Source organism: Fukomys damarensis, unplaced genomic scaffold, assembly GCF_012274545.1.
Source record: "Fukomys damarensis isolate Sample0158 unplaced genomic scaffold, DMR_v1.0_HiC HiC_scaffold_17, whole genome shotgun sequence".
Classification (NCBI taxonomy): Eukaryota; Metazoa; Chordata; class Mammalia; order Rodentia; family Bathyergidae; genus Fukomys; species Fukomys damarensis.
In genome coordinates, this window is record NW_022900929.1 from 16,607,666 (window position 1) to 16,633,659 (window position 25,994).

General features: G+C 53.2%; 4 protein-coding genes across 4 annotated transcripts in view; 1 reads left to right on the forward strand and 3 right to left on the reverse strand.

The window, feature by feature from the left end:
- The window catches only part of Mogat3 (monoacylglycerol O-acyltransferase 3), a 4,467-nt gene extending 2,829 nt beyond the window's left edge, over positions 1-1,638 (reverse strand). Inside the window, exons 1-5 of the mRNA XM_010618923.2 lie at positions 1,486-1,638; positions 1,101-1,279; positions 776-980; positions 441-615; positions 150-334 (exon numbers count right to left, since the gene is read on the reverse strand). Coding sequence (XP_010617225.2) covers positions 150-334; positions 441-615; positions 776-980; positions 1,101-1,279; positions 1,486-1,627 — 886 coding nt within the window. The 5' untranslated portion in view covers positions 1,628-1,638. The remainder of the gene's footprint in view (positions 1-149; positions 335-440; positions 616-775; positions 981-1,100; positions 1,280-1,485) is intronic.
- Positions 1,639-4,169: 2,531 nt separating this feature from the next.
- On the reverse strand, positions 4,170-12,586 carry Plod3 (procollagen-lysine,2-oxoglutarate 5-dioxygenase 3). Its single transcript, XM_010618925.3, has 19 exons — positions 11,783-12,586; positions 11,309-11,400; positions 11,034-11,170; positions 10,767-10,930; positions 10,512-10,624; positions 10,100-10,163; positions 9,430-9,527; positions 9,175-9,276; positions 8,892-9,017; positions 8,645-8,766; positions 8,277-8,381; positions 8,041-8,166; positions 7,659-7,800; positions 7,445-7,558; positions 7,257-7,325; positions 6,066-6,170; positions 5,251-5,397; positions 4,915-5,040; positions 4,170-4,594 (listed from the first exon to the last, which is right to left on the reverse strand). The coding sequence occupies exons 1-19, from the start codon at positions 11,919-11,921 to the stop codon at positions 4,439-4,441; spliced, it is 2,247 nt and encodes a 748-aa protein (XP_010617227.1). The 5' UTR covers positions 11,922-12,586; the 3' UTR covers positions 4,170-4,438.
- A 143-nt stretch (positions 12,587-12,729) lies between these two features.
- On the forward strand, positions 12,730-20,414 carry Znhit1 (zinc finger HIT-type containing 1). The gene is made up of 5 exons (XM_010618924.3): positions 12,730-12,849; positions 18,620-18,790; positions 19,142-19,221; positions 19,298-19,467; positions 19,564-20,414. Exons 1-5 carry the CDS (start codon positions 12,828-12,830, stop codon positions 19,583-19,585), a joined length of 465 nt encoding a protein of 154 aa, XP_010617226.1. The 5' UTR covers positions 12,730-12,827; the 3' UTR covers positions 19,586-20,414.
- A 2,275-nt stretch (positions 20,415-22,689) lies between these two features.
- Positions 22,690-25,994, reverse strand: part of Cldn15 (claudin 15) — a 6,721-nt gene continuing 3,416 nt past the window's right edge. The window contains exons 3-6 of the mRNA XM_010618927.2: positions 24,250-24,414; positions 23,376-23,457; positions 23,163-23,279; positions 22,690-23,082 (exon numbers count right to left, since the gene is read on the reverse strand). Of these exons, the coding sequence (XP_010617229.1) occupies positions 22,977-23,082; positions 23,163-23,279; positions 23,376-23,457; positions 24,250-24,414 (470 nt within the window). The 3' untranslated portion in view covers positions 22,690-22,976. The remainder of the gene's footprint in view (positions 23,083-23,162; positions 23,280-23,375; positions 23,458-24,249; positions 24,415-25,994) is intronic.

Below are 25,994 nucleotides of genomic sequence, written 5' to 3' on the forward strand. Positions count from 1 at the left end.
GGGAGGTCCCAGTTCCACCCTCCAGCCTGTCCGCCCTCGAGGTCCTCCCAGACATGGTTCAGGGCTGAAGCGGGGACGACGCCCAGGAGCCCCGTGCACGGCCCAGAGCGGAGCATCAGGCGCGAGGGGAGCAGGGGAACCCCGCTCACCGACTGTGCGGATAGGCGCTCGGAAGGGCAGCAGGAGCCCGCCGCGGCCGTGGAACAGCGGCAGGGCCACTCGCAGGTAGGGCTGCAGCGCCTCCTGCACCCTCCGCACCCACGAACCAGGCGGATTCGGGAACTGCTGGAAGAGCTCGTTCTCCCCAAAGGAGAAGACAGGCACCAGGGAGGCCCTGGGGACACAGGCGACAGCTGACTCCTGGCCGTGCTCCTTTCCCCACAGGGCAGCTCCGGGGGCCTCCAGGCCCAACATCCCAGACCTTTCCCTGCCCTCCTCACCCGTGTTCCAGGGCCAGTTTAACGAATCCCTTCTGATTCCGGATCCTCAGGCTCAGTGCACCGGGCTTTGCCTCCAGCGCTTCTAGGGGCCCTCCCACTGCGAGGACCGCCACCTGGCCACCCCCAGGACAGGACAGCAGATAGGCAGCGCTGGCCTTGTCAGAGGAGACCAAGCCTGGGGGGAATCAGAGGCTGGGAGGACTGGGTACCTGGGGCTTGCACGGCAGAAAGTAGAGGACTCTGGGGAGACAGAGCTGAGCCCAGGTGCCCCCAGCAGGAGAGGGAGGTGACAGCCAGGCTTGAGGGTGTAGAGGCTGGACTCAACCCCTCCTTACCACTGGTCATGATGTAGTCCCGGAAGAAAGGGACTTGGAACCAACAGGGCAGCATGAGCAGGTGCGGACGCAGACCCGGGAAGAGGCGGGAGAAGCCCGTAGCCTCAGTGCAGAAGTTGGCAAAAGCCCCCACGACCAGGACCCCATGAGGGTGGAAGCCAAAGAGGTAGTTCTGGGAGGGATCCAACTCTGCGGTTTTAACCAGCTGGGGAGCAGATGTGCACTCAATTACTGGGGAGACTGAGCTATGAGGGATGATCCCCTCAAGGGTCTATTTCGAAGCCCCCTCCCACTATTCCCAGCTCACCATTCCCAGGACCCTCACCGTGATGGGAAAGTAGTCACGGAAATGTCTCCAGATGGCCCAGTTGCGGACCCAGGCTGAGCGGCGGCCTCCAGCCCTGGGTGTGTCTCTGTCTCTGTAGAGCCAAGTCAGGTAGAGGACCACCAGGATCCAGGCCCGGCCCAGGGCAGTGAGGAGCAAGGCCACCAGGCACACCTGGGCTGGGGATGGACGCACTCAGAACCCAGGCGTTCAAGCCCTGCCTCCCCAGCCCCTGCCCCGGTTCCAGGTGTTCAGGCCCTTCTGTGTGCCTGCTCACTGGGCTCCTTCAAGGACCCTGAAGGTCCCTCGCTGCCTCTCTCGGGGTAATGGGGAAGCAGAGCACAGTTGCCAGGTTTGCCTGAGTCCTGGAACTCTGGGGACTCACCAAGTCCCAAAAAGGAGAAGACCCATTGCAGGACCGCAAAGACTTGGAGACCCCTGGGGAGGAGGCTGAAAGAGTCCTCCATGTTGTACAGAGGAATCACACCGGGTGCTCTGGAACTCTGAAACACCCCTTTCTGGCCCATTCCATCGACCTTGAACCCTGGTCTGGGTTCCACCCCCTTTGCTGAAAGGCACCCAGAGCCACGTGAGTGAGCCGGAGAGATACTGCCTCAGCACTCCCTGAGCTGGGGTGACCAATAGGAGCAAAGGGAAATGACTAGGGGAGGGACCAGAGGCTGGGGAAGGTGTTTGAACTTCCCGGTGAGGACTGCGCCAGTTTAAAGTGCTGAGGCTGGCCTGCGTAAACCTATAAAAGCAGCTTGAAAAGTTCACCTGGCCACAGTGGTACACACCTGTAATCTCAGCACTCTGGGAGGCTGAGTCAGGAGGACTGCAAATTTCAGCCCAGCCTGGGCAACTTAACAATTTAGTCATCTCAAAATAAAAAATAAAGAAGGGCTTGGGATGGAGTTTAGTGTGAAGGGCCTGGGGGTTTAATTTTCAGTACTGGGGAAAAAAAAAAAAGTCCCGAAACAAAAAAACTTAACCTGAGGTCCAGAACTTGCAGGCAGGCAGGCAGGCTCTGTCTGGAAGGCCTCTGTGGGGCAGACACTCTGGAGGGTCGTGTTTTGTGGGAAGACTGAGGGATGAGTCCAAAACAGGGCCCACTGGGCTATGTATCGGGGCCTGAAGTGTCCTCAGCATCACCATGCCTTCTAGCATTATTGAAGGCAACTAAATTAGTTGGATATATTATGGACAGTTAGACCTGACAGGCCCTTGAGGGAGTCAATACAGAAGACAATTGAGACATTCATTGATGGCCAGGATTCAAAAAAAAAGGAACTACTACAGCTCATGTATTTCCCCTAGGGATAAACAGCAGTGATTGACATCTAAATAGGCATCAATCACCTTGGGTGGGGACCAAAGATTCCCTAGCCCACTCCTTCCTAGAAATCCTTGTTCATTCCAGGTATGCTTGCTATGAGACTTGCTTCTCCATTTGATCTCCATTTAATCAATATTACCTAAGCAGCTCTACTTGTTTTTAATCTTATCGGTTGACCCTTGTTTTGTCCCACCTCATAACTACCTTGCGATTTTTCCATTGAACCAGTATTACCTAAGCAACTGTACTTGTAATTTTACTAGTTGACTATAGTTTTGTCTCACCTCGAACCCAATACTTCTGGCTTTGCTCAAAACACCCCTGAGAAATGAGGTCCAATCCCCCTTCTGTCTTAGAAGCTATCTTTCTCTCAATAAATTCTCCCCTCTCAACCTCCATTGTTCCTAGAATTCATTGTTCAGTGTTACAGAACATGAACTCAGCATGTCCTGACATCCAGCAAGTTGGGAGTTATAATATTTCCATTACATTATTTGGATTATTTGGAGGTCCTGTATCACCAATACATCATATACCCTATATCCACATGACCATTTGGTTCAAGGGAACGTCACCCATAGGTGCCTCTGTTCCAAACCAACCTTGTGGAGTACCTCTCTTTCATCACTGCCTCTGTTAAGGTCATCTGCCCCGGGGTGTAAGCACCAAGAGGACAGCTATCATGCCCATCGCCATAGCCCTTGTGATTTCTGAGGTGTCCGGCACAAGGTGGTCAATAAATGAACAGTGGGCACCAAGGAGACAGGGAAAGCCCAGGCCCCATCGTGCAGGCCAGGCACGCCCTTTGGTCCCGTCCCTCCTCTCAAGCAGGTTTCTCTGTCCAGGGTCCTTGCCCAGAAGTCTTTCCTGTTGTCCCCACTCAGCCAATTTACACCCACAGGGCAGTAGTCAGAGTGAAGGGATTTAAGACTTACCCTAAGTGCCCGGGTGATCAGCACCACCTACCAGGGTGGCAGCCTCAGGGAGTAGGTTTTTTTGGGGGGCATGTAGAAGAGAGTGTGGCTGTGGCTGGGGAGACATCCCTGGATAAATGAACAAGTCTGTCTGTTTTTGAGAGACCTCCAAAAGGGAACAGTTGAGAGAGAAATTCAGAGTTTAGAGCAAGACTGGGGAAGATCAAATTAAAGAAAGTTTCTAGGGGAGGAGCCTTGGAGTTCCCTGTCCTTTTTTTTTTGAGACTGTAATTCAGGCTGGCTTTGAAATCACTATGTAGCCCAGCTTGGCCTCGAACTCACAGCGATCCTCCTGTGCCACCACGTCCAGCTGGAGCCTCCTTTCTTCATCCCATCCTATCCAAGTGACAGCCTAGGTCCCAGCACAGGCTTCTGAGGGACTTCTTTCCCCAGCACTGTCCTGCGAGCCTTGCTCGGGGCTGTGCCATCCTGTCCTCTTCCCCAGGGGAAGAACACTCCCGGGTAAGGTGCAGGTCAGGGAGGGGGTGCAGGGTTGTGTCTGCACCTGATCGTGACTCCTTTTCTCCCTCAGCCTTGTCAAGTGCTTGCTTCAGCAGCACATGTACTGAAAAGGTCCTTGTCATACATTTCCCCAGCTCAGGCAGCAACGGGGAGCAGGAAAATGGAACTGGGGAAACTGATCTCCACAAACCCATCATCACACCCCTGCTTCTGAGGTCATCTGGGTGGCAGGAGGGCAACGGGGTTACTGAGAGGTCAAGGATGACACATGGACTCAAGAGTTACAAACCTTCCTTTACTGGAGGAAGACTGAGGAACCTTAATAATTTATCACGGGGGAGCCCCCAGAAGCCCAGCACCACGAACCCCTGGGGGCAGCAGGGATGGTGGGGGCTCCTGCAGCTTCCTTAGAGGCCATGGATGTGGCAAGGTGATACCTTTAGTCCTGGGCACACGGGACACATTCAGGAAGCAAGGCTATGGGCAAACACCCATCTCCAAAGGATGGGGGCCAGGCCCCCCAAGAAGGCACAATGGCAGTGAAAGTTTGGCAGAGTGGTTGAGTGTCAGGGGTCCACAAAGGACACCATGATGTAGCGAGTCCCCCGAGTTGTGGGCAGCCCCTCGTGGTAGTGGGTGAGGCGGCCAGGGTGCAGGAGCCCCCAACCCTTCCTTGGGGACGAGATGATGCAGTCATAGCGCAGGAAGCGGCAGCCCCCTCCCTGCGGGGAGAGAAGGGAGAGGAAAGGGGGTGAGCAGACATGGGGTGGGGGGCGGGTAGGTACAGAAGGGGGGCTGCCAGGATGGGGGCAGGCAGGACAGATCAGGAGGGTGGGGGCATCACAGACAAGAGGCACACAGGAAGTGTGGAGGGAGCCACCCAGAAGGCATCCAGGGGGGCATATACCCCAAAATAACTGGGAAATGGGGAACGGTGTGGCCAGAGCCAAGGAAGGCAGCTAGAGGTGCACAGCGGGTGTTAAATGACAAAGGTCCCTAGGTGCAGGAAGGTCAGCGTGCTCTGGAACAGGTCAGGGCTCACCTCATAATCCAGGCCCTTGTGGTTGAGTGCCACATTGAGGGTGAAGGTAGATGAGTCGTGATGGGGCCGCAGGGAAGGCTGCTCGTCTGGCCGGTAGCGGACCACGAAGTTCATCACTGCCCTGGTCTGAGGGGACAAAAGGGGCAGCTTCAGGCAGGATCGGGGGTATTGAGGCCCTCAGTGCCAGGGCAGCATGGGTCTCAGCACGGCAGCTGCCTCCCTGCTTGCCCTCCTGTGCTTCTCATGCCCAGGACAGGTTCCAAGGAGCCCCAAATGCTCTAGTGACCGAGAGGGCTCACCTGATGACTCCCATGTGGCATTGGGGTGTGGACCCACCTTGGTGTGGTAGCCGGGGAACAGGTGCTCCGTCATGGGCCCCACATATGTCCTCAGCAGCTGCAGCCACTGGTCCTCGTAGCCCACCTGCTTCATGTGGATGTCCACAGTGGGCACATTCTCGTAGCCCCCGGTCAGCCGTGAGTCCTGTAGGTAGCGGGCACTCAGCCACCCACTGCCTGGGGCAGGGCCAACCTCCTTCCTTCTCTTGTCTCTAGGCCTTACTACCTGGAGACCTGTCTGGAACAGTCTTTTTTTTTTTGGCAGTACCAGTGAATGAACCCAGGGTCTTCACACTGAGCTGTATTCCCACCCCAGCCCTTTTTCATTTATTTTGAGACAGGATCTCACTATGTCACTAAATTGCCCAGGCTGGGCTCAAACTTCTTTTTTTTTTTTTTTGGTACCAGAGATCGAACTTGGGTCCTTGCACTTGTGAGGCAGGCAGCGGAACCACTGAACTAAATCCCCAGCCCAGGGCTCAAACTTTCAATCCTCCTGCCTCAGCCTCCAAGAATTCTGGGATGATAGGCATGTGTTGCTCTAGCAATCTTCTCTTCTACTTCTTAGCAAGACTTACTGCTCTTGGGCCTTCACATCTCAGCTAAGATGTCATCTCTCCTGTGAAGCGCCTGGTCCCCATCAGAGCCCAGGCCCCTGCTTTTCTCTACTGTATCTATACTGTCTAGGCCAGTGGCCCAGTAAATATTCTCAAATGAATGAATGCAGCTTCCTGCATGGGCTTCCTCCTAGTTTCATCTCCCTTGCCACTCCCACAACCCTAATCCCAGGGTCCCTCCCTCAGCACCCCTCACCTCATGCCGGCCCCCTGACCACTGGCCGTAGTTCTCCATTTCCTCCACCAGCTCGTCGCACATCTGCTCTGACAGCAGCGGGAACCAGTACACATCTGGACACGGCTGGGGACAGGGCAGGGGAGGAGGACAGAGCTGTGAGGCGGCTGGAGGGCTGACGGAAGTGAGAAAAAGCAGGGGGGCAGGGAGGGGAGCCAGGGATGAGAGAAGCTGGGAGAAGGGCGACCAGAGATAGGAAGGGCCCAGGCCCCGGGCCGCTGTGGCCAGCACAGAAGGGGTTGAGAGTGGGCAAGGACTCTCTCTGCCACACAGTACAAATGGCAGAAGCCTGAAGCCCCAGCATGGGACAGCACTTGTTTTTTCTTGTTTGTTTGTTTTGAGTCAGGGTCTCACTATATAGTCCAGGCTGGCCTTGAACTCACTATGTAGCCCAGGTTGGCCTCAAACTAGTGACAATCCTCCTGCTTCAGCCTCCTGAGTGCTGGGATTACAGGAGTGCACCACCACTCCTGGCATTGGATAGCAGTTTTCAAACTCCTCTCCAATAGTACATCCTTCTTTTATTTATTTTTGGCCACCCTAGGGATTAAGTCCAGGGGTGCTCTACCACTGAGTTACATGACATTTTCTCTTTTATTTTGAGATAAGATCTAAGGTGTCTAGGCTGGCCGCATACTTGAAATCCTCCTGCTTCAGCCTCTCAGGGTACTGGGGTACAAACATGTATCACTACGCCCAGCCAGTGTATACCTCTTTAAATATGTAGTTTTCCTTTTGGATAGTACTGGGGATTTTACCAGAGCCTTCACACTGAGCTAAACCCCCAGCACTTTTTATTATTTTTTTAAACTTTTGAGACAGGATCTTGCGAAGTCACTAAAGTTGCCCAGGCTGGGTTGAACTTGTGGTTCTCCTGCCTCTGCTTCCCAGAGTGGGGCTGTCATGCTTGGTTTAGATGTAATTTTACTCACAGCATCCATACAGATGGTCCCTGGCTTCTGATTCTGGGTGTTAGGAGGGGTTTGTTAGGACACTGCCCCTTGGAAGCTGAGGGGTGTCTGAATATTCTGGAGCCCATCTGCTCAGCCTCTGCCGCCCTCTCAGAGCCCTTGGGAACTCTGTTTGAAAACTGCTAAGCCAGGTGAAGGCCAAGAGGCACTGGCCTTCAGGGATGAGGTCTGAGGGGCTCACCTGCTCCACTAGGCCCTTCCCGTTCAGGGCCCGGCTGTAGTTCTCGTGAATGTACTGCTCCTTCCAGTCCTATGGGAGGGTCAGGCACCTGAGGGGAGGCTCTCCCTCCTCACTGAGGACCCTGCTTGGGGTGCCCCCATGCACCAATGTCCTCCCTAGCATTCCCTAAGCAAGGGTCCCTCACTCACGACAGGGTTGTCGAAGATCTGCCAGAGGTCGGGGTGTAGGTGATCTGTGTCATACCGGGATGTGGCCAGGAGGCGGCCAAACTCATGTTGATTGCTGAGGTGGAGGAAGATGCCCTGGTGCAGGGTGGCAGTGTGGATGAGGACAGGGATGACACTAGGTGGCTGCCACTGTGGGTGTCCCAGCACCAGGCCCCCAGGCCGGCTGCCTGCTCACCCTGTCCCGCAGGTTCATGCAGAAGGCCATATCTGGGTCCATGTCGCTGCCTGAGAACACCTCCCTCTGGGGCAGTTCCGTCCTCAGGGTCTCGCCGCGGATCAGGTAGGCCTGGGCTATGTAGGGTACATTCCACACACCCCTGCGGGCACCAGCGCTGCGGTCAGCTAGTTGGCAGCTGCCCAATTCCACCCAGGTCATCCCAGGTGCTGCTTCTCTTGGGGTACCCCGGTCACCAAGCCTTAAGGCCCTCCATGTCCCCTGCCAAGCACTGCTGGCCATGACTACCTGCTTGGTGATCACCATCACCCCGGGCCCCTGAGAGGGCTGGGAACAGGGGTCTGGGGCTGGGTCCAGGGTCCTGCCCTGGGGCGGAACTCACAGCCGCTTCCGCTGTACCAGCTCCACGTAGTCCTCAGAGCGGGCGTAGTACTCGTCAGGGCTTAGGGCTCCCCAGAAGTTGGACCACAGCTTACCATGGCGTGACAACATGGGTGCAATCACCTTCCTGTGGGCCAGGGAGGAATGAGGGCTGGGTGGAGGGGATGAGGTCTTGGGGACCATGTGCCCAGGGGACAGTTGGCGTGCCTGCGGACTCTGGGGGCACCCTGGCCAGACCTGTTCTGTTCGATGAGGATGCGTAGGGTCTGCTGGTTGGTGAGAACAGCATCAGCATCCAGGCTGAAGTAGAATTCACACTCTGGGTCTTGCCGACAGGTGTCCCTGCAGGCGACAGACCCAGATGGACAGATGAGGGTTAGGGAGGGGACCATAGGATGGGCAGGACTCTCTAGTCCCCAAGGAGAAGGGGAGAGGAGTCAAGTTTTCCTTCCCTAGTGTCCCCAATGCCAGTGGCAGCTAGACAAGGGAGGGTACTTGCAAGGCTGCAGGTTTGGAGGCCCAAGGGGGCTGAACTGGTGACAGGAGAGGGAAGGGCCATGAGTGGGTAGCCACCCACCAGCCTGCTTCCCGCTGTGCCCCCTCACATGGCCATGTCCCTCGCCTCTCCTGGGCTCAGGTCCTCCTCTGGCCCCACCAGCTTCACAGATGCAAAGTGGTCCTGGAGCTGTGGCCAGGAGTCTGCGATGTGAGGCTCGTGGTATACCTCCTGGGAGGAAGAGGAACAGGAACGTGGGCTGAGTGGGCAGCAAGGGCCCCCCGAGCTGTGGGGAAGGTGGTGGGAGGAGTGCCAGGTGCAGGGCAGGGGTTTAGAGAGAGGTGGAGGTGTCTCACGCTGTTGTGCAGGAAGAGGGTGACTCTGTCTGGGGGGTAGTCCAGGAGCAGCAGGCGCTGCAGGAAGCGGGGCAGAAACGGGGTGGGCTGTTCCACAAATACGGCCAGCAGTACCCGGGGGGGAGGCTGGAGGATAAAACAAGACACAGCTCAGGGGGAGCCCAGGCTTCTGACTGTCCCCCACTCCCCCACTACTCAGGAGCTACCTCTGGGTACCCGGACCTTTGCCCTACAGCCACTCAGAATCCTCCTTGAGCCTCTGTTCCAGGGGCTCCCACCTCACCTGCCCCCCCGGGAGTGTCCTCCGGTCCCGGTTGCAGAAGCCACAGCCTCCCTGGGGAGTCCAGCCATTGGGGACATAATTACCCAGGTAGTTGAGGGGGAGCTGTTGGGAGAGACAGGAACAGCAAGGGCATCAGGGACAGATGTGAGGGAGGGCAGTCACTTCTGTTGCTGGGACTGGGGAGGAACGATTGCTCAGGAGGGTTGGGGTACCCAGGGATTGGGGCAGGCAGGGGCAGAGGCCACTGGGGGACACCTTGGTAGGGCCGTTTCCATGGATCACAACAGGGAGTGTGTCGTAGGCCACATTCCGGACGCGCACTTGATTCCGGTCAAACTTTAAAACCACCTCATCTGGGGAAGAAAGACCAGGTTGCAGATTCCCTTTCTCTGGGAACTGCTGAATAGCATGTGCTTCTAAGTGTGAGGGACCCAGTTTCTCTAGAGGAAAAAGGGGTCCCTAGGCCAAATGGCCCCTGGAACATGGCTCTGTCAGGACAGAAGACTTTCTTCTTTTGAGGGTCCCGAATGGGCTACTGTCACCCTACAGAGGTCTGACACCTGATACCTGAGTGACCCAGTGAGTCACCAGCCCTCGGGGAGTGGATTTCCTTATCTGTCTAAGGGTCTATCCAAAGTGGACAGCCAGGGACTGTCCCTTGGAGGATTGTGTCTTCGATAATATCATAGAGGTAAAGCCCCTGGCTTGATTCCTTGGGTACACAGTTTGTGCCCAGGAGATATTAGGACATCTACCACGGTTTTTACGCTTACTACTGCTAGCACTGTAAAATGTCTGCAGGTGTCTGAAGAAGGTAACACACAGGTGAGCTGCAGACCAGCCCAGCTCCACCAGGGGCCCTCAATCCAGGACTCCCGTAGCAGGGACCCCTTGTTGCTCACCGCTGGATGGCCTTCCTCCTCACCTAAAGCCCCATTGAGGTTCTGGAAGATCCGGGATTTATGATCCAGATTAAGGCTGAATTTCTCCTGGATGGGATAGAGTGGTTAACATAGGGACAAGAGGACATCATTTCTCCCTCTCTTCCCTCTTTTTGTCTTTTGTGTGTGTGTGTGTGTGGTACTGGGGATTAGACCCAGGGATCTCACACTGAGCTGTGTCCCCAGCCCTTTTTCACTTTGAGATAGGGTCTCACTAAGCTGCCCAGGCTGGGCTCACACTTTTGATTCTCCAGCCTCAGCCTCCCAGAGTGCTGGGATTCTCATCCTTTTCTCTTTACATCTCCCCAAGCCCTCTTGCTGTGTTCTCACCCATCCAGCCCAAGGTTTCCCACCCCCACAGGGATGTGGGGTAACCCACCCTCTGCCCACTCCTACCCTGAGCCCTGGATCCAGGTAGAGCCGTGTGTAGAACAGTTGGTCATCATCGTCATCCTTGTACTTCCACTGGCGGACAATTTGGTGGATTGTGGGAGCGAAGCCAATGAACCCTGGGGAGCAAGAGAGTGGCTGACCTCAAAACTCCCAGGGTCTCACAGACCCAGCCCTGCTTCCTGTCCAACCCGCAGGCACCTGGAACACTCCATGCCCCTCCACTTTTGGGCCCTCTGCCTCAGGCACCCTGCCACTCACCACCGGAGTTGAGGAAGCGCTTCCCCGTGCCCACCTCAGGGTACTGCTCTGCCAGCCCCCAGTCGGGCCAGCAGAAGCCCTCTGCAGAGAAGAGCAGGCGGCTGCTGCTCTGGACGAACTTCTTCAGCAGCTCCGAGGGGCTGCCGGCCAGAATCACATCGTAGCTGAGCAAGGAAGTAGAGTATGAGCAGTAGGCCGCTAGGAACCTAGGCATCTTTATCCCTCCTCATGTTTTCCCTCTCTTTTTTCCCCATCCCAGACCCTTACCTGTCTACAAACATGATGATCATGTCCTCCTGGTCTGCATATTTCTCCATTTCCTTCTTGAGCCACCTGACCTTCTGTCCTCCACCAACTGTCCGCGCTACATCACCACCTCGCCACTCCTTGCCCAGACCCAAGGTCTGTGGAGGAGACCCGCCATGCCAGGGAGGGGTTCAGCAAGTGTGTGTGGGGGGTTGCTATCGACCAGTCTCACCCTGGGGGCCCAGGAACCAGTCCCCAGCCCATTACTACTGGAGGCACAATGGGCCCTTCCTTACCCGCACAGTATAGTTGAAGAATTCCGCAGAGTGCAGAAACCTGCGGTATCCCTCTGTCTCTGCAGTGGCCACGGTGATCACCAGCAGTTTCTCTGTCAACAGCCATGAACTGGCGCTTGAGACCCACCCGCTCTCTGTGCTGCACGTGCTCAGCTGTCTCTTGGGTCCCCTTGCCTCCCGCTAACTTCACCACAGTCCTCTTCCCCTTCTTTCCAGATCCCTCTTAAACCGTTCTGGCCCAGGAACATTTCCACTTCAGTGAGGGGTGGGAAGGAGTTACACAGAGAAATTCAGGGTCAGTTTTCCTTGGAGAGGCTGGAACCCCCAGCTCAGGGTTAGGTGTGGATGAGAGGCTGCTACATTCGGCCCTAGGTGTGCTCTGGGCAGGAGTGGCTGGACCCCCTAGAACCCTCAACCTCTCCAGGGCTGGGCTGGGCTGGGCTGGGGTTAGTGGGTGGGGTGTCGGGTTCTCACCTGGGTTGACCCGGTTGCTGCCCCGGGGCTGTTCAGAGGCACAGGCCGCTGGAGACAGAAGCAGAAGGAGCAGAAGCAGGGGCAAGAGCCGAAGCCAGGGTCTCGAGGCCATGGCAGGGAGCAAGCCGGGGTGGCCCATCGGTCCGGACCCGGTTAGCTTGCGCGCCCGGATCCCAGCTCAGGAGAATGTTCTGGGAAGAGGGAACCGGGGCGGCTGAGCGGCCCGAAGCTAGGAGGAGCCGGGCTGGAGCTCCGCCCTGGAAAAAAGGCGTAACCTGAGGCTACAGAAAACTCGAGATTGAGGGCAGGGAGACAAGGCGAGGATTGTCCTTGGCGCTGGCGCGCAGGCTACGCCAGGAGAGCAGAGAGGGCGCCCGGCCGCGGGACCGGGTAGAGTCGGGGCCGCGATCTGAGCCTGCCAGGCCTACTGCGCGCTTGACGGAAAGGAAATCGAAACCTGGAGAGGGGAAGTGACCCCCTCGGGAGGGTCCGGCGAGACGTGGGAACGGTTCCTGGTCACAGCCTTGTTCCCAACTGGGCGGAAGATTGGGAGAGCGAGGTGGTGGGGAGGGAGGAGGCGGAGGAGCCCTCGGCGGGGATGCGGCTCAGGGGAACTGGGTCTGAATTTTCGTCAGAGGGCCATCCGGGAGGATCTCTCGGATTGCCCGTCCAAGCCAACCCATTTTCTTAGGCAATCTGCTGTCCTGGATAGAAGCTCCAGGAGCTGTAGTGGAGACAATGGCACCTTCAGAGGAACCCAAGGAAAATACTACATCTCCAAAGAGTATTGGCGCCACTTCTTTAAAATGACCCATTTCGGGGTTCTCACAAATTTGCTCAATTACGCTGAGGCCGGAAGTAGTTCTGCCCCTACAAAACATGGCGGAAAGCTTTCTGGTCTCCAAGGGAACACCACGTACTGATTCTACGCTTTATATGATTTTGCGCATGCGTAGAAATAAAAACACCGGAAGTGATGCCACTACAAGCGCTTTTGGTTTAGTGCGCGTGCGCAGGGAGTTGTTCCGGCGTGTAGGTTGCGTAAATGGTGGAGAAGAAAACTTCTGGTATGTGAGCTCGCTCGGGTTGGGCCCCTTCCGCCTCCCAGGTCCACACCCGGCTTCGGATTTGCTCACCGTTTTTCGTCTCAAATATATTGTCCTGGCCCTGGGTTCCCGGTGTTGGGGCTGCCCCCAAAACCGTTCATTCACGTTTTATTGATGCCTGCTACAAGCCGGGAATGGAGAGGAGAAAAAAAATACAGTACCTGTTATCCAAGAACTGGCTTTCTGGGAGGAGGACGGACCCCAAAGCCTACCATTAATTTCAGAATGATACGTGCCCTGGCGCAGGGAGGAGTGGCACCCAGCCTATCCCCTGGGAAGGAGGGGGCCAGCATGGATGAGATGGAAATAAAATTGAATTGGGGCTTGAAAGTGGAGTTACGGTTTCGCTCCTTGGAGGCGTGCAGAAATTCCTTCCCATTGGCAAGGATTGCACCAGGAAAGCAAGAAAAAGCAGGTCTCTTAGGAAGCCGCCTTCATAGTTTGGAGCGTCCAGAGAAATAGTGAGAGAAGCCGCCAGGCTGGGATGAGGTTAGGTTTTGAAAGGTATTAAGTACACTGCTGAGAGTCTGAACTCTTTGGAGAGAGGAGAGAACCTCCAAACAAGGGTTTTTAAGGCTGAACAATGGCCAGAACAGATTTAGCTATCAGAAAGCCTTTTCTTTCTTCAGTGTGGGTGGGGACTGCAGGGAGTACAAGAATGTTGTCAGGTAGAATTTCCTGAGGTTATGGAATATCCTTTTTTAAAAATTGGTACATTTTATTTTATTTCTTTTGAAACAAAACATTTATTGTTATGTTTTTAGATATGCTGTACATAATAACATTCATCATAGGGAACTTGTACCTGTACATGATGTATCTTGCTTCTTTTTTTCCTCATTTCCCTTCCTTCCATTTGACTCCTCTTCCCCTCCTTATTTACAAAAGCTTTGATTCCATTTTTTTCCCTTTTATTCTGATTTTTTTCTTGTCCCTTCCTTTCCCTCTCCCCTTACCTGGTTCCCCTTCTCATTGGAACCTTTTCATCCCAGTATCTATTATACATATTGGTCCTTATTTACACTTTCAGTTTCTCACACCAGAGAAACAATTCAGTATTTAAATGTGTGTCCGATTTATTTCACTGAAATGTATGGTCTCAAGGTCCTTCCACGTAGCTAGAAATGTCTCAAGTGAATCCTTTATGGCAGAGTAGTACTCCATTGTATAAAAACCCACATCTTTATCCACCCATTGGTTCATGGGCATTTGGGCTGTAAATATGAATATATATAGAATGCTGCGGTATGATACTTTTAATTATTTTGGGAAGATACTGAGAAGGGGAATAGCTAGGTCAAATGGAACCTCTAGTTTTAGTTTTTTTTGAGGATTCTCCACACTGATTTCAAGGGTTTCCCAGTCTATGCTCCTACCAACCGTGGAGAAAGGTCCATTTTTCCCCACAGCCCCACCAGCATTTGTTATTGGTGGATTTTTTTTTGTTGTTGTTGTTTTTTGAGACAGGGTCTCACTATGTAGTTGAGACTGACTTGGAAATTACTATGTAGCCCAGGCTGGTCTCAAACTCACAGTGATCCTCCTGCCTTAGCCTCCCAAGTGCTGGGATTACAGGCATGTGCCACCATGCCCTGCTGGTAGATTTCTTGATAATAGCCATTCTTTCTGGAGTGAGATAGAATCTTTGTGTTGTTTTAATTTGTGTCTCTTGAATGACCAGTGATGTTGGACATTTTTTCATATACTTATTTTCCATTTCTATTTCTTCATCTATTCACTTCAGATGTCCATTTTTGGATTGTGTCTTTAAATTTGAGGGGTCTGATATTTTTTGAGTTCTTTATATATTCTAGATATTAGTCTTTTGTCGGAGGAACAGCTTGCAAAAATTTTTTCCCCACACTACCAGTTATCTCTTGACTTTTGCTGTTAATAAGATGAGATCCCAGTTGTTGATTCTTTGTAATACATGTGCAATCAGGGTTTTGTTCATAAATGTCTTCAAGAGTTCTACCTAATTTATCTTCTAGCAGATTTAGTGTTTCTGTTTTAATATTTAGATCTTTGATCTATTTCAATTTTAGTTTAGCTCATAGTGAAAGACATTGGTCTAGTTTTAAACTTCAAATGTGTGGAAAGGCAGTTATTACAGTACCATTTATTAAAGAGGCTATCTTTTTTCCAGTGGAGGTGTTTGGCTCCTTTGTCAAAGATAAGGTGGCTGGGCAGGGGTTTTAGCTCAGTGGTTCTGCCGCCTGCCTCAAAAGCACAAGATCCTGAGTTCAATCCCCGGTATCCCCCTCCCACAAAAAAAGATACGGTGGCTGAGTGTGTTTGGAGTTGTTTCTGCATCTTCTAATCTGTTCCCTTGATGCTCAGGTCTATTTTTTTGTTAGTACCATGCTGTTATCTGCAGTGTAATTTCAAGTCAGGAATTGTGATGGCTCCTCACCTTCCCTTTGTTTAGAGTTGCTTTTGCTATTCTAGGGCTCTTCTGGTTCCAAATAAGTTTTAGGGTTTTCTCTAATTTTGACAGATATGCTATTGGTGTTTTTTGTTTTGTTTTGTTTTGTTGTACCAGGGATTGAACTTGGGACCTTGTGCTTGTGAGGCAGATGGTGGCACCACTGAACTAAATCCCCAGTAGATGGTATTGGCATTTTGATTGAGATTGCATTAAGTCTCTATTACAATTTTGGAGGTATGGCCATTTTCACTATATTGGTTCTTCCTACCCAAGAACAAGGGATATCTTTCTATTTTCTGATGTCCTCTTTGATCTGTTTTAGTTACACTGATATTCAGGTTGATTTCTGGCTGTGAGGCTAGAGCCTGATTTGTTCAGCCTATAACACTCTATGTACCTCCTGCAGGCTTGAACTTGGTTCCGCCTCACCCTGACACTGGGAGCTGCTAGATGGAGCCAGCCTGTAGCTGCTCTTGATTTTGGTCCCTCTCCAAGATGACTACCAGCCAGTCCTTTCCTGGGGGGTGTCTAAACTCAAAAAACACACCAACCACTGCAGCCCATTGCATCTGCTGCTACATTCCAGTAGTGCATTTCTCCATGGAGGCCTCTGGGGTCACCAGTAACCACTTTGTGTCTGCAGTTTTGAGCTGCCTCTCCCACGCAGTGAGTCAGAACTTGAGAAAGAGCCATTTGCCACCTCCTTCTTTTGCAGTGAAGTCTCTGTCTTTACTCTCCCTGTGGGCTTCAGTTCTCACTTCAGATCCTTGCTGAGACCCAGGGACCCACTTCCCTCCTTTTTCTCTTCCTCGTGTTGCTGCTGTATTCCAGTGTCTGGACACCAAATGTCAGAGAGCCCGTTTCTCTGCTGTTCACCACTCTGCCATCTTCCAGTTATGTAATGTTCTTAATCTGTATAGAGCAAATCTAGAGGCTGGAAGTTAGGAACATATTGAACAGTCCAGCCTGAGGGGCTGGAGCATACTTGTAATTCCAGCACTCAGGAGGCTGAGGCAGCACTCAGGATTGCTGCAAGTTTGAGGCCAGCCCAGTCTGTACAGGGCATTACCCTGTTTCAAAACAAAACAAACAAACAAAAATGAATAGTTCAAAGAAAAAGAGATAAGGGCTGGGCAGAGTGTGGCGGCAAATGTGCTTGTAATCCTAGTTGCTCAGGAAGCCAAGGCTGGAGTATTGCAAGTTTGAACCGAGTTTGGGCAACTTGGCAAGAACCCTTCTCAAACAAACACAAAGGACTGGAGATGTAGCGTAGCAGTAGACACTTTTCCTAGGATGCATGAGCCTTACAATGAATCCCCAGTACTGGGGGAAAAATTAGAATACTGCTAAATTGATTTGCAATAAATTAAATAATGTCATTCCTTAACACCGCACACCGGGTCCTCATTGCTCTTGCCATAAAATCCCAAATCCAAATTCCTTTGAATATTCAAAGGTAGGATTCAAGGATCTGGCTTGCCTCCTTCATCCCACCACACACACACACATGCTCGAGACACCACCTGTACTGAATGTCTCTTAAAGGCCCAAGTCTCCCATTCAGGCCTTCTCTCATGCTGGCACCAAGGCTGAAACCACCTCTGTGTCCTGCGCCAAGCTGCTCATGACTTGGGCCTCAGTCTACCCTTACATTCTTCGAAAAATCTTCCCTGACTTCTCAAAGCCAGGTTGGGTGTTTCTGTCTTGTGCGCTGTAGCACTTTGTACTTCCTTATCCTAACACACATTGTACTATACTGTGCTGGTTTATTTAGTCACTCGGGTCCCCGAGACTGTAGGCTCCCACGGTCTTGGATCCTATGGCACTGTGCTGTGCTTGGAAGGGAGGCAGTCTAGAGTGGTAGTCAAGGGCTGTGTTTTCTGGGATTGAGTTTTGACCTGGTCTCTGACTAGTTGTGCAAACTTTGGATGCATTTCTTAACCTTTCCACATCAGTCAGCTGAGGGGGAGAAGGATACTTACTTTACAGAGTTGTGAGGATGAAATAATTCAGTTTATACAAAGAGCAGGACTTCACCCTTTAAAAATTCACAGATGCTCAACTCCTTCTTATAAAATGATGTCATATTTGTGTAGACCTTGTACATTCTCCCATAGACTTTTAAGTCATCTGTTTAGCTTATAATAGCCTAGTGGAATATAAATACTTGAGACTTGTTCAGAGGATGACAAAAGTCTGTATATGTTCAGTACAAATGCAGTTAAAACAAAAATGTTATTAAATAATAAATGCTTTTTTTAAAATTTGGAGAGGGGATAAATGTACAGCATAGAAGGTCCATTTATTTGGAGTCTGCAGCAGAGAAGCAGACTTGGATGGGAAGATTTTCATTTTGAGTTGCATTGTCGTTGGGTCAGCAGTGACATCCTGCAGCTGGTGATATAGCCAGTTCTGGGGCTCAGGACAGGGTTCTGGGCTGAGTGAATCCCATGTGGAGTCATCTGCTTGTGGGAAATAGAACCCTGCGTTAGGATTAGAAAGGCCAGCAAAAGGGTGTGGACAGAGAGAAGAGGGGTAGGATAGGCAGGGAGGGCAGCTGACTTGGGGGACAGAAGGAGACCTGGGGTGACATCAGGGGACGTGCTCAGTGCAGTCACACTGTAGAGAGCTCAGTTGGAGGGAAATTCTAGAAATGCACCCTGGGTTTGGCCCAAGGAGGTCACCACTTGCCCACCCAAGGGCAGTTCTCACTGGACAGTCAGGCAGGAGTCAGCCTGCTGGGGTAGGCAGTGGACAAGAGGTGAGGAGGTGAAACATCACAGGGACCCCTCTTGGCCAAATGTAGTTGGGACATCAGTGACATGTGAGAGGTTAGCAGAGAACGTGCAATTTGCAATGCCAAGGGAAGGCAAGGGCTCGAGCCAGCAGGGAACAGCGGGTTCCTTGGGGCTCAGGTGGAGTACGCATCCACCACAAATCGGGAGGTGGGCTAAAAAGTGAGTATGTCTATCTGGGGGTTGCCCCTTTCCCTCAGTGGCAGGACAGAGATCCCAGGGGAATCTGGAAGCCCTGGGTGTACAGTGGTCTGCCAGTCAGCTTGGCTGTGTGTCTTTAGGCAGGTGTCACAGGCTGGATCCCCAGGGCCACCAAGCAGGCACTGAAGGCTAAGAATAGCTAAGCTAGCTGGGAAGGAAGCAGGCCAGAGGGCTGACAGCAGGAGGAGATACGGGGACGTGGTCTTGGTGACAGATGAGATCAGAGTGTGGCCATCTTGCATACACTGCCCTGGCCCACTGCCCCTCTTCCCCCCCGCCCTAACTCTCCTTGCCCTGTCCCATCCAGTTCGCTCCCAGGACCCTGGCCAGCGGCGGGTGCTGGACCGGGCAGCCCGGCAGCGTCGGATCAACAGGCAGCTTGAGGCCTTGGAGAATGACAACTTCCAGGATGACCCCCATGCAGGTCTTCCCCAGCTCGGCAAGAGGCTGCCTCAGTTTGATGATGATGCAGACACCGGTGAGGAGGGAGATGAGTCGGCCCAGGTGGGGACTGTGGGAAGCACTGGGCTGGAGGCAGATGACTGGGAACTCCTGGCTGCGTTGGTGACAGGCTCCTGGGTCTGTGAAAAGCCACTCTCTCCTGCTGTGCCTCAGTTTCCTCATGTGTGACAGTGAAGAAGATGGAGATGAACCAATGTAGACCTTGGATTGGATTTGGGTTGTATGGAGGTGATGGTGGGCCAGGATTGGAGAAGGGAAGGCTTAGACCCCGGGCAGCGTGGGCAGGGACTGTACCTGGGCATCTGGAAGTACCAAGATGGTGCCCTTCTCTGCAAGTGGTAAGCAGCTCATTGCTCTTGTCCCCCAGGAAAGAAAAAGAAGAAAACTCGCGGTGATCACTTTAAACTTCGCTTCCGGAAAAACTTTCAGGCCTTGCTGGAGGAGCAGGTGAGAGAGGAGCCAGTGGGGCAGTGCCAGCAAGGTTGAGCCTATGGAGATCAGCTGCCCCCTTTTGTCTCTGCAGAACTTGAATGTGGCCGAGGGCCCCAACTACTTGACGGCCTGTGCAGGGCCCCCTTCCCGGCCCCAACGCCCTTTTTGTGCTGTGTGTGGCTTCCCCTCCCCGTACACCTGTGTCAGCTGTGGTGCCCGCTACTGTACCGTACGCTGTCTGGGCACACACCAGGAAACCAGGTGAGCCCTGGCTGCACCCCAACCCACAGCCCCACCCCACAGCCTCCCCAGGCCCCGAATGCTCTCCTTCTCCTCCCGGGCTTATTCTGTCTGCAGGTGTCTAAAGTGGACCGTGTGAGCCTAGTGTCCCTGGAGAGGAAGGGCCTCAGTCCACCACCAGCCTCTGAAGAGTATGACCAAAAGGGGTGCCCCCAGACTGAGGGAGGAGCTGCTCACTTACCTGCAAAGCTGTGTCCTGCCCTGGCAGGCCAGACTTCCTCAGGAACTGTGGGCAGGGTGGACCAGCCGCAAAGCACTGTGGGAATAAAAGGCCTGGTGCCAGGAGCCTGTCTGCTTGGTTGTGGGGGTTTTGGGGTGTCTCTTCCTTTGATCTGCCATTCACCCCTCCCATTGTCTGCCCCTTGGTGTCCCTTATCAGGAGATTTTGTCCCATTCTGCTGCCACTCCCACAGCTTATCTCTGCCTCTCCTAGCTACTGCGTCATGTCTTTTGTGGTTATTGATCTAGGTTTGTTTTTTTTTTTTTCCTTTTTATGTCTTTGAGTGTTTTCAAAGTACAGCCAGATTCCTGGGTGACTGGGAAGTAGGGTGAGAACTGGGAAACAGCCAGAGAATGATGCTGCAGAAGGAGCCAGGTCTGTCTTTGTCATCTGGTATTTAACCAAATGGTTCCTTGTCCATGTGCCACTGGTCTGAGGGAGGAGTAGTCCTTAGGAAGCCTCTGTTGCCAGGGCTGGTGGTGTGTGGACTCCAGAAGTTTCTGCAAAGCACAGGAGGAGTCCTGTCCTTGGTGCCCCTTTGATACTAGACCTTCTCAGACTCTCATTTGTCAAGTGGGTAGAAGGATGTAATCTCATAGGCTCCTTTGAGTCTTTGGTTAAGCACTTAGCAGAGCAGGGACTTTGTATTTGTTGAGCAAATGAACTTAAAATATTAATGAGGTGTAGCAGGTGTGGTGGTGCACACCAGTAATCCCAGCACTCAAGAGGCTGGAGGAGGAGAATCCCTGTGAGTTCAAGGCCTGCCCAGGATACATAGTGAGTTCAGGACCAGCCTGAACTACAAAGTGAGACCCTGTCTCAAAACCAAACCAAATCAAAAAATTAATAAGGTGCAGCAAAGCCAATGCTTAGCACCTTCTTAGGCTCTTCCCTCTGCTCTGGGGGACTGTTTTCCTGGGGTCCTGCTTTCCTTTTCTCTGAAAACGCAGCAAAGTGGTGTGGCCAACAGCTTCACATTGGGTGGTGGTGGTAGCCATAGGGTTTAGGGATAAAACAGGTATGGTGGTTTAAAAAGTACCTTTAACTTCTGTATTGTGCCATCGAAAGCTGAGTGTTTGTCCCCTGCCCTTGGAATCTGGTCCATCTTGTGACTGCTCCCACAGCAGAGAATGGCTGACGTTAGAGAAGGGACATCTAAGGCTAGGTCGGGAAGGCTGCACAAGAGGGGCCATGGAAGGGACCCTTGCTGTCATCCATGCCCAGGTGCCAGTAGCAGTGTGGAGATTCCTTCAGATTCCAGCCTCTGGCATCAGGTCACCTTCAAGCCTCTGAGTCTCCCCAACTGTGGCCACCATGGAGCAAGACAAGCCACCTCGCCACGCCAGTCTGAACCCTTAGCCACGGGATGTGTGCATAGTAAGCAGTTGTTTGTGCTGCTGAGTCCTGGGGTGGTTTGTGAGCAGAAGCAGTAGCAGGCACCACGAATCCAGTTGGAGGCTACAACTGCTGCCTGGGCTTATTGTTTCTCTCAGGAAGTGAAACTAGGATCTGAAGCTGACTCTCTGTGTGTCTTTCCTTTCTTTTCCACCGCACAAGTACACTCAAGCCAGAAAACAAGGAAAGACTTTCTGGCTTTGAAACACGGCCAGATTTGCAGTATGTCAGCGTAGTCTCCTCTGGGTGACTGGCAAGTAGGGTTCATTCCCCCTTCCCTGTCCTTGCTTACCATCTTGTCGCAGTGTCACACAGGTTCTGCTTGGTGTGAGATCTCTCCACCTTCCCAAATGACCTCAAGAGGACAGACCTGGAGGGTGACCCATTGCTCCGATGCTGCCTAGCTCATTGAGACATCCATGGATCATACTCTAGGAAGCATGGACCCATGTAAACTAGACAACTCCCCCCACCCCCTGGAAGGCCTGAGCAGCTTGTTTGGGGCCAGAGACTTGCTTCTCACCTTGGACAATACTTGGTCTTTGGGAAATCCGTGCTTTGCAAAAAGCTCCTAGAAGCTACACTTAAGTGTCAGGATAGGGGCAACACCACCGTCCTGGGAACAAGGGAAGAGGTTAGTGCCATGGTTTGGATGGCTAGAGATTGGGGACCCCTAAAGCCCACCCCCAGCATTGCATTTAACTAGGAAGAGCTAGGGATTCTGAGCAGGGCGCTTTCATTTTCAGCTTCAGAGAAATCCTGGTCCTTACCAGTTGTACATGTGGACAGGTCCTTTGGCCTCTGCCCTGGTAGAGCCACCTCCCAGATTATGGAAAGAGACTGTATTGCCCAGTGCCCTTATCCTAGTGACCATATTAAGGCATATACCTCAGTGTTCAGTTGTGGGACTCCACTCAGGTTAGTGTCCTGAAAGGAAGTGGAGTTTACAGGTGAGTGGACAGAGATTAAAGAGAAATGGAGAGGGCTGCTGGCCTGGGGCCCTGTTCCCTGCTTTTCCCACTGGATGCCAGGCTTCTGTGTAGTCTCATTTTCCTCTTTAGAGTGGGTATCTGAGCACTACTCTACTGACTGGGCTGTGCCAAGGCTGCCCACAACCCAGAACCTGGTGTGAGCTGGATGCCACCAAGCCTCACACACACAGTCTTCAGAGCCTTTTTTGGGAAGTTATTGAACCTCCCAAAGAAACACACATGCACTGACGCAGCTAATCTGGAGCAGAGCTCCAAATGGACTGCCCATTCCTGGTGTCCATACCCAGGCCCAGTAAATAAATGGCCCTAGACCAGCCCCCCATCTGCAGCTATGGGAAGACAGGTCCAGGGCGGAAGGGGGGCTTGCTGTCTCCAACTGGCCAGTGGCTCCTCTGCAGTTTCCAAGTTCCTGTGGCTGGGGGCTTCTCCTATCTGCCCCTTGGTGACAAGTTATTGTCACCCTCTTGAAATCACTTGTAACACTTCTGTTTTGCTGAAGGAGACAGCCTGACTTGTCTCTTGATGTCACCTCTCACCTTTTGCTGGGCTGTGTGCATAATGACATTCTCAAACCCGGAGGAATCACAGTGTACATTTATTTATGCAAGTATTTATAGAGAACGCGCGCAATGGGAGACGCCTTGGTCCCCTTGGCCCCAGAGGCCTAGGTGAGTTTTCAGGAGCAGTTCTGGGCCTGGGAGGGGCAAGAGTGCCCAGGTGAGGGGCATGTCCTGGATGTAGCTCAGCTGGAGCGAGGCTCCCACACACAGGATGTAGCTTCCAGGCATGAGGCATGGCCTGTCCTGAGGTCATTCCAGGGAGCATAGGATCCTGGGAGCAGTGGGCTCCATACACCAGAGCTCCTACACGTAAGCGTTTTTGCCATATTTGCCAAAGCTGATGTCGCCTTCTTCCTGTGAAGCCGCTGAGGGCATCTGGACCGCGGATGGCTTATAGGGAAGATGGGCCCTGTTGGGAGTGGGGGCACAGGGTCACAGGGAGGCCAGGCCCTTGCTCCCCACTCGCCTCACTGTTCGGCCCCTCCTTACCTGGTGACATGGTCCTCCTTGGAGGCACAACAGCAATTGGAGCAGAGGCAGATGCCACCCAGTATGGAGAGCAGAGAGGCGCTCCAGCCCAGGTAGAGGGCAGGGCCCAGCTCATACCTGAGTGCCAGCAAATGGGAAAGGGACAAGAGGTGAGTGCCAACCTCGGGCACTGGAGACCCACCAGCTATCCCCAGGGGCAGGCTTCTCACTCACTTGGTTCCAGCATACAGAGGGTTGAAGAAGTCCTGGGTGATGTTGATCGCATACCAAGTGATGGCCACCATCCCACAGGCCCCTGAGAGGCAGGAGTGCCCCTTAGCCACAGCCCAGGGCAATTGGGGACTTGGGGAAGGGGCAGGCAGGGAAAGTAGGTCGAGCAACAATTTCATTCAGTTCCTCTCTCCTGCTGTATCTATCCCTGGGGTCAACTGTAAACTTGCCAATTTGGTTCTCAGGCCCCTACCCCAGCCCATGCCCTGCCACCCCTCTGGCCCAATCCCCGCCTTCTTTGTCCCAGACTGGCCTTGTTCAGTCATATTTCAAATGCTGGGGCCACTCTCTTCCTCACCTGGAACCTGACCATTCCAGTCTTCCCAGCCTCCAAAACCCACCTGCCCAAGAATTCTTGCCTACTTCCTTGCAGTCCTTGTCCCTTGGCATCCTAAAGCCCTGAGCCCTGTTCTGTGCTTGATCCACTCACAAAGGTTGTCCTCCAAAAAGCCACCTGACCTCTCTGACAGTCCTCACCATACCTGGCAGCTTTCTGTGAAGCCATGTTACACCGATGTGCAAGCTGAAGAGCTATGGCCAGTTGATGGCATTGTTAGGTGCAGTGTGAGCTCTGAAAGGAAGTCCCTCCCACACCTGGCTCACACCTGCCTCAGTGGGCCCTCAAGAACCACTGCTGATGGGATGAATCGGATCCCAGAGATAAAGCGTGTACAGACAGGGTGGAGTATATGGAACTGAACAGCAAGGGTAGATGTCAATGCCATGGGGAAGGCGAGGCAAGCCCAGGTTCAGGGAGCTGGACATGAGGGAGAACCCAGGGGCCGCACCTAGGCCTCACCACCACCTTCCCCATTACCCGCCAGCATGTGTAGGGCCCCTGCAGTGGCCGCCAGCTTGACTTTTGTGGAGAGCGCCATGCTCCCAAAGTTGATGCAGCGCAGCCCCAGCATGCCTAGGAAGAGGCCCAGGAAGCCCAGGAGGATGGCAGTGATCATGAGCGCACGGCAGCCCTGGACATACCCTAGGGAGGGAACACATCTGTCAGCCTTTCTCCTCTACCAGAGCCAGCCCCGTTCAGCCCCTGCTCGGGCTTGGTTCCTTGTCCCTCCCATACTTTCTTTTCCTTTCAGTACTGGGGATTGAACCCAAGACCTTCCCACTGAGCTACACCCCCGCCCTACCTCCCCTTTAATTTTGAGACAGGGTATGTTGCTGAATTGTCCAAGTCGGTCTCAAACTTGCGATCCTCCTGCCTCAACCACCCAGAGCGCTAGGATTATAGGCATGCATCATCATGCCCAGTGCCTCTTCCTAAAAGTCCTCTCTTGCCCTCTGGGTTCCATCTAAGCCTCCCTCCTTATGTACCTTGGCCCTCCAGCCTGCACCCCTGCTCTGCTTGAGGCACAAGTCACTGGTAACTATTACAGTTTTTTCCTGGGCTCTCTGGATACTTTGGGGCAGACACTTATTTCGGGGACTGTTCTGTGCACTGCAGGGCCCTCAGCGGCATCCTCACCTCTACCTACTAGATGCCTGCAGCAAGCTCTCCCTTTCCAAGTTGTGGCAACCAAAGTGCAGTCCACCAGGACTGAGACTCTATCAGACCACGCCCATGTTCTGTTGTGTATTATAGAAAGTGCATTTGAGCACTGGCTCCCATGCCCACATCTGATTCCTCTCCACGTCCACACAGGACCTAACACAATGTAGGCATCTTGAGCTGAGCTTCTTTCCAGAGTAACCAGTAGGGGGCAGCAGTGGCTGCTTCTGATCCAGAAAGTGGGATACCTGGTCCCTGGAGGATCCAAGTCAGTCTAGCCCACAGTCTTTCTGTGCCTCAGTTTCCCCTTTCTCAAAGATGAGAGAGGCTGTGAGATCCCTCCTCCCTTCTCTGTTGCCAAGCACTCCCAAGGACCTTGCACCCCTTTCCTGGGTAGGGCAGGAGCATGGGTGCTGAAGGGGAAAGACTGGGTCCCTGCCAGGAAGAGGAGAAGCAGCTGAGAGCTGGGGGTAGGAAGGAGGGACAAAGTTCTCTGGGAGGACGTTCTGTTCTGACTCCCAGACACTCTCTTCAGAGTTTCCCTCAACTCTGAGTGCCCAAACTCTGGTGGCCAAACGAGAGAAGACAGTAGGGCTGAGTGGCCCAGGAGGTGACTGACTTCATGGAGGCCACAACTGGGCCCTGGGCTTGGGTGCACTCAGCCAGGTCCCCATGGCCTCTATGACCTCTGTGCCTCTGGACAGCTGCTGTAAAATGAGGTGACAGTGCCCAGCCAGCAGCAGGGTGGCTGCAGGGACCCGGAACCTGCACAGGCAGCAGTGCACAGGGAACTGAGCACCCTGTTCCTGTATCTGTCCTGCACGCCAACGGCGGCAGTGCCACACGGTGCCTCTTTGGGACACAGACTCACAGCAAAAAGCCAGCTATAATTGCCACCAGTCTTTTCTGCCACCCAACCCAGATTGGACTGAGAGTTTTTCTGTTTTGTTTTGTTTGGCACTACTAGGGGCTGAATCCAGGAACGCTCTACCACTGAGCTATTACACCCCTAGTACCCAGCCCCAGCCCTTTTAATTTTTTTTTTTTTTTTTTTTTTTTTT

What these genes read in the sequence shown, in the direction of transcription:
- Plod3 (XM_010618925.3), bottom strand. Translation starts at nt 11,921, where the DNA reads ATGGGCCACCCCGGCTTGCTCCCTGCCATGGCCTCGAGACCCTGGCTT. An exon ending in ATGGAAACGGCCCTACCAAG is followed by an intron (nt 9,277 to 9,429) that starts GTGTCCCCCAGT and finishes CTCTCCCAACAG; the next exon opens with CTCCCCCTCAACTACCTGGG. An exon ending in GGTCAGGGGGCCGGCATGAG is followed by an intron (nt 5,398 to 6,065) that starts GTGAGGGGTGCT and finishes CGCTACCTACAG; the next exon opens with GACTCACGGCTGACCGGGGG.
- Znhit1 (XM_010618924.3), top strand. Translation starts at nt 12,828, where the DNA reads ATGGTGGAGAAGAAAACTTCTG. An exon ending in TGATGATGATGCAGACACCG is followed by an intron (nt 18,791 to 19,141) that starts GTGAGGAGGGAG and finishes CTTGTCCCCCAG; the next exon opens with GAAAGAAAAAGAAGAAAACT. An exon ending in AGGCCTTGCTGGAGGAGCAG is followed by an intron (nt 19,222 to 19,297) that starts GTGAGAGAGGAG and finishes TTGTCTCTGCAG; the next exon opens with AACTTGAATGTGGCCGAGGG.